Source organism: Adiantum capillus-veneris, chromosome 1, assembly GCF_014529385.1.
Source record: "Adiantum capillus-veneris isolate H3 chromosome 1, ASM1452938v2, whole genome shotgun sequence".
Classification (NCBI taxonomy): Eukaryota; Viridiplantae; Streptophyta; class Polypodiopsida; order Polypodiales; family Pteridaceae; genus Adiantum; species Adiantum capillus-veneris.
Genome location: NC_140931.1, coordinates 78,707,825 through 78,714,490, shown reverse-complemented (window position 1 = coordinate 78,714,490; position 6,666 = coordinate 78,707,825). Strand labels below are relative to the sequence as shown.

Below are 6,666 nucleotides of genomic sequence, written 5' to 3'. Positions count from 1 at the left end.
GTGCTACAAAGCACATTACCTCACATCGTGAATTGTTCACCTCTCTCGAGTCTCTCCCTCATGGGAATTTAGTCACTTGTGCCAACAATGCCTCTTATCTGGTTCAGGGAGTTGGAAAGATTGTGCTTACTGCTACAAATGGCAGTTTCTTCACACTTGTTGATGCACTTTATGTACTTGGGATCAAGAAGAATCTCTTGTCTGTATTCGCACTTGCTAGACTTGGACTTGTAGTCAAATTTGTGGATGACAGATGTACAATTCATGATCGCAGTTTTGGTGATGAAACTGTTGCATCTGGCCTTTTGTGCCGTGGGTTGTATAAGCTCGCTTTGTATGACAAGTGTGGACAAAATTTTGCAAATGCTGTTGCAGATTCAAGGGCTATTTCAGATACAAAACTTTGGCATGCACGTTTTGGTCATCTGAATTTTGTCAGTTTGCTGCGTTTGTAGAAATTTGATATGGTTGCTTCTTTGCCGCCTCTTAAAGTACCTATCAAACATGTTTGTGAAACTTAAGGTTATGGAAAGCAAAGCACAACTGCTCTCTCTCTCTCTCTCTCTCTCTCTCCCCCCAAGCTTTTCTCTTCTTACCCTCGGACTCACTCTAAAGGAAGCACTCTAGTTCTGATTTCTGTTACTAATAAGTGTCATTGAAGGTGTTTTTATATGTGGAAACATCATCTTTGGCGCTTCATTCTTTTGAAAATGTACTTTAACTTAAGATCCAATCCTCAGTAATAGCGTACAGTTCGTGCTTACACGACCTCATAAAGGGCACAAAAACAGTCCCGCCTCGGCCTCGCTACACAGTCCCAGGGACGCAAGCAGCTGCCGCTTCCATCGCTCCAGATCTCGGTATGCTCCTCATTCTCATCATCTCTGCGTTTGAACTGTTGATCTCATTGCAATTCTTTTGTTTGCCAAAACTTTCGCACTCTTTCGTTGTGTCTGGAACACGATCTGCTAGTGCCCCTTCAGGCTCTTTAGAACCTACTCTCTCCGCCGATTGTCATCACAAATTTAGTCTGTGGCGCTCTGGAGTGGCTTTCTTGGTGGGATCTGTGAAGTAAATGTTCTTTGTGTGTGTGCCCATGTCCGATTTCCTTAATTTTTGGCATGCGGCGCCCCGCTGATGACTTACAGAGTCAGCGAGCACGGAGCCTGGGGTGTTTTGAATTTTCCTGCTATGTCAGATCCATTTGTCTTGCACAAGCTTATCGTGTCTGCCACATTGAATGCCTGTCATCCTTCTCCTGTAGGTTTTCCTCCTTGCAGACATATTAAATGTCTGTCTTCCTTCTTGTGTAGGTTTGTTCTCCTCACAAGAATGAAGTTCCTAGTCTTCTCTTTCTGATCTCCCATCGCAAATATGTGGTGCTTGGGTGTCGCAACCTTGCATTTTATACCAATTTTACCTTATCGACCTCATGTTATATGTTAATTTGATTTGTTCAAGATCAGAGTCTGTTGAACATTTGTGAAAATGGCGGATGCTGATGAAGTTCAACCTCTTGTTTGTGACAATGGGTCTGGTATGGTCAAGGTAATTATACTCCTGATTCGCTTGTGCCCTGGTTTATGTATACTGCTTTATCGACATATTTTGATCTGTGTATAACTCTTGGGTAGGCTGGGTTTGCTGGTGACGATGCCCCCAGGGCTGTGTTTCCTAGCATTGTGGGTCGTCCACGACACACGGGTGTTATGGTGGGTATGGGCCAAAAAGATGCATACGTTGGTGATGAGGCTCAATCAAAGCGTGGTATCCTCACCTTAAAGTACCCCATTGAGCATGGTATTGTAACAAATTGGGATGACATGGAGAAGATATGGCACCACACATTCTACAATGAGCTACGTGTTGCACCAGAGGAGCACCCAGTGCTGCTCACTGAAGCCCCATTGAATCCTAAGGCCAATCGCGAGAAGATGACACAGATCATGTTTGACACATTCAATGCTCCAGCTATGTATGTTGCCATTCAGGCTGTGCTTTCGCTTTATGCAAGTGGAAGGACCACAGGTAAGTTTTCTTTTTATCATTGAAATTCATGTTAACATGGTGATGCAGCTTGCAAGCAAATGTTTTGGGGTTCAATTAATGTTGTAGGTATTGTGCTCGATTCTGGTGATGGAGTTACCCACACCGTGCCCATATACGAGGGTTATGCATTGCCACATGCTATTCTCCGGCTTGACCTAGCAGGCCGGGATTTGACTGATGCTCTTATGAAGATTCTTACTGAAAGAGGTTACTCATTCACAACAACAGCTGAAAGAGAAATTGTGAGAGACATGAAAGAGAAACTAGCGTACGTTGCATTGGACTTTGAGCAAGAGCTGGAAACAGCAAAGAGCAGCTCATCATTGGAAAAGAGCTACGAGCTTCCGGATGGACAGGTCATTACTATTGGTGCAGAGCGTTTCAGGTGTCCAGAAGTGATGTTTCAGCCATCGCTTATTGGGATGGAAGCTGCGGGTATCCATGAGACTACTTACAACTCCATCATGAAGTGTGATGTGGATATTCGAAAGGACTTGTACGGTAATGTTGTGCTTAGTGGAGGCTCTACCATGTTTCCGGGTATTGCAGACCGCATGAGCAAGGAAATCACTGCTCTAGCTCCGAGCAGTATGAAAATAAAGGTAGTGGCACCACCAGAGAGGAAATACAGTGTCTGGATTGGAGGGTCTATCTTGGCCTCTCTGAGTACATTCCAACAGGTATGTTGGGCATTCGTTGTTTTGATTGTTTTGGCTCTGCTTCCTCCTTAATTGATGAACAGGGCTGTCTATGATATATTTTCAAGCTTTTATTTTTGTTGGTTTTGCAGATGTGGATTGCCAAGTCCGAATATGATGAGTCAGGCCCATCGATTGTGCACCGAAAATGTTTTTAGACAGCATGTATGCATACCTGTGTGTAATTTCTATTGTCCTTCAGTAGCAGGTTTTCCTCTCCAGAAAATTGATTTCTTGCTGTTCATGGAGTTTTGCCCATTCACAAATGATGTAGCAATTATAAGATAACAATCTTCTCGCTTTTGGTTGTAAACATGGTTGATCTGTTTATTGAGACTCATGTAAGGTTCTTGAGACATGGAAATGAGTTTTTAATGGCTAAAAATGGCTATTGTGACAAAAATTGACCAGGAAAAGAGGAGACTGCTGTGGAAAGGTATGGGTGATTTTTTGTGGCGTTCAATGAAAGCCTATGGTTTGCTTGGGCATCATTCTTATTAGTGCTTTGGCACAGCAAATGAGTTTCTGTGGATGATAAGCTTGTTGACATGATTCTGTTTCTTCAAACCGCAAACTTGCAAATCTTTGATGTGTTGATGTCTTTTTTGTTTTTTTTTTTTTTGGGAGCGGGTCATTGCCCAACTATTTGTCTAAAATTCAAAGTGTAACTTATTTTGGAAGGTTCAGGCAACACCTTTGACTCTTGGAGGCAGTCCCACTTGTATATGCAGGTGACTGTGAGAGATAGTCCTTTTTTTTCAAATAATTACGCATGGTCTTATGTATATGTAGGTGACTGACAGATGATTGACATTTGTTTTCATGTTTCAATAAGGAGTGGTGTTTGAGTAGTGGGTCATGCACACTCTTTCTTATCCTCTTGTGTAGGCCATTGTGACTTTTCACCTTGTTTTGCACTTCAGCCCCCTCGAGCTCCTCTGGGAACAAGGCTACTAGTTGAGGAATACTCTTCTATAGAGGGCTTGCATTGAGAGTACTCGCTTAATCCTATGCTTATCATGAGAGCTGAATGTGGTCGATGTGTTCTTGTAATGTTTGTACTCGGGGTCTCTGAAAGAGAAATAATTCTATTGTACTCATTGGATGGGTGAAGCTGTATGTACTTTTGGTCCCATTCTTAAACTTTGACATTTTAACAACTAGCTTAAAATTGTCTTGCCAAAGAACTTATTTACTCAAGAATCTTCTTACTCAAGAAGTCATGAGAGCTACACCTTGTAAATTATGAAGATAACCATCCTATTCATGATGCAGAGATGTCTAGCCATCTATGCATTGAAAGTATGAAGAGATTTTCTCATTGTGTAATACACTTGGTGACCAACATTGGATATGATGACATGAATTTTTGCCTAATTCAATCTAAATGTATAGCAAATGTGAATATAAACAAGTGATAAAATCACAAGGCTTGTCCATACATGAATAAATGAATAACATGAAAGCGAACAAAGATGAAAATCATATTGATTCATAGAGAAAGTGATTTGCAGATTACATCATAGAGTGTTGACCACGATGAAGGATTGAAGAGCATCAAAGTGATATTTTGTTAGGATAAAGGTAGGCATAAAATATGGAAACATGGTTTCTTTTTGTGGTGAGGATGAGGGAAGGGAGAGATGATGGGAGGAAGGGAGGGAGGGGAGTGATTAGAATCATGTAGAAATCATAATATGTGTGGATGAATGTTCTGACCAAAAGCAAAACCGTGTGCTCACTATGAATGACGCAAGGGGATTTTTAATTCAAACATGATCGAGTTTTGAGTTGTACACAGTGGTTACATCATGAATTTGTTGTGTAGCCATGTGACTGGAGCTCTTCTTCCAAGTAATGATATTGATTGTTTGTGGGCTCATTGTGTACATTAAAGTCTTCCATGATGACACTCATTCGTCCAAGATGGGATTGTTGCAACAAGGTATGGAGTTGTGACACCAACGAGGTTGAAGAGTTTTTTAGGAGATTTGTAAACGCATATGATTTTCCAATCAAGGTGTTTATGGATAGCTAAGGTAACTTGAATGATTTCTATTCCTGGAGCTAGCAGTGTATTTGCAGAGTGCAACTTTATGCTAGCCTTGTAGTAGATTGAAACACCAATTTTGTTGTGGTGATGGACATGATTAAACGGTACAAGATCATTGGAAAGATTTCTTTGCTTTGTTTCTTGAAAGCACAAAATGTCAGAACTTGCAAAGTTTGGATCCTCGTTGATATAATTGAGATATTTGTGATTAGAAACTATGTTCGACGATTGAATGATATGATGTGTGCGTTTGTATGTGAGTGAAATTTTGTCAAATATTCCGATTTGGCTTCATTGTTAAGGCGATCAAACTCATCAAGCATAGTTTTGTCGACTTTGATTTGAGATGGTTGGATTGGATTGAGAATGTGGAGGTTTGATGGATCTTTGATGCGGGAAAGAGCTGTGTAGATTAATCCATGTGAGTTTATTGATGTTGGATCAAAGTCTACTATGCTCATTATCAAGCCTTGTGATCTATGGATAGTGCGTGCATTCGCTGTCTGGATTGGAAATTGGGTTCGAGACACAATGTTCAATGCATTTTTTTCAACTTGAAATTCTTTTGTTGTTTGAAAAATTGGTGTCCATTGGGGATTAATGGGAATCATATTAAGGTGTTGGTTTACATGCCACAACTTGAAGCCTGCTGAGGAATCAAAAAATGAGATCCATGCAATAGGAGAGGCATCTCTGGTTTCTACAAGTTTTAGAATTCCACTTGCGCCATTCACAAGACCATTGAAAATATTGATATTCTCACCACAAATCTCAACAATCATTCCTGCTTTAAGCTCCAAGGTTGAGGCCAAGCTTGCAGTGTTTTACGGAATGTTTGGCACTACAAGGTCTTTTGATCAAGTTTTATGATGGTTGTCCCTTGTGTGGATGATGTATGCGTGAGCAGGTAATTTCTCAAAAACAAGGCGGTTATGTGAGTCCTTCAGTTATTGGTGAAGTATAAATGGGGTGTTGTCAATTTGTCAAAGGCTTTATTGCTATGGTTGGTATTTAAGAGCAACAAATCCTCGCTTGTGTGTTTTGATTTGCGCACTCTATTGAGAATAGGAATGAAGTCATTGTCTGATTGATGCATTGTCCTTGTGAGCTCATGGCATTTTATATGGGTGTGCCAAAATGAAGGCGAGAGCAATTGCAGAGAATCTTGTGGCTCGCAAAATATCCAACTGCCTCGACTTGGGCTTTCTTGACACAAGTCACCATCGAAGATGACATCAAGACCACCGAATGGCTTTACGTGATTGTGCTTAATTGATTGTAGCTTTGTGTCTATGATATGCAAGAGTCTGTTTCCAATCAAAGATGCTTCATCAAACACAACTAGTTTGAGGTTTTTATAGAGTCACGAGAGCTCGGCAAGGCTTTCAGAAGAAAGAGAAACATTTGGTTGGAAGACAAGGGGCAAGCACAATGCTGATTGAATTGTTGTGCCTCCAAGTTGAAAGCTGCTTTTTCTGTATATGCCATCAATAACGGTTGAGGGAAGATCAACATCTAATTCAAGAGAGGTATTGTAGTGGCGGATCAAGCCCTGCAAAATTGCCTGCAATGTGAAAGTTTTTCCTATTCCTGCACCCTCAATCAAGAAGAGACAGATTGGATGAGTTGGTTGCAAGCGTTTCCTAGTCATAATGTCATAACAAAAAGAGCGTTGCTCGATGTTCCACTTGGACACAAGAGAGTAGTACTCCTCGTTGCACATCACCAATTTTCGAAATGTTGGCAAACATCTTGTGGTGGGCTTGCTTGTTTGAATATCAAGGGCCAACTCATATTTGTAAGGCTCGTTATGCTCGGATCTTGAGGATGAGGACAATGAGAGTGTTTTAGTGCTTGTTGTACCAA

The 6,666-nt window shown here is 41.0% G+C and overlaps 1 protein-coding gene across 2 annotated transcripts; it reads left to right on the top strand.

The window, feature by feature from the left end:
* The first annotated feature begins 705 nt into the window (after positions 1-705).
* LOC147465025 (actin-like) lies at positions 706-3,132 on the top strand. Of its 2 annotated transcripts, none has more exons than XM_086517472.1 (5): positions 706-860; positions 1,462-1,548; positions 1,635-2,028; positions 2,116-2,729; positions 2,840-3,132. In XM_086517472.1, the coding sequence occupies exons 2-5, from the start codon at positions 1,489-1,491 to the stop codon at positions 2,903-2,905; spliced, it is 1,134 nt and encodes a 377-aa protein (XP_086373598.1). In that variant the 5' UTR covers positions 706-860; positions 1,462-1,488; the 3' UTR covers positions 2,906-3,132. The 2 variants fall into 2 exon arrangements, with proteins under 2 accessions (XP_086373598.1, XP_086373599.1); XM_086517473.1 differs by having other exon boundaries at positions 712-860; positions 1,467-1,548.
* Positions 3,133-6,666: the final 3,534 nt, after the last annotated feature.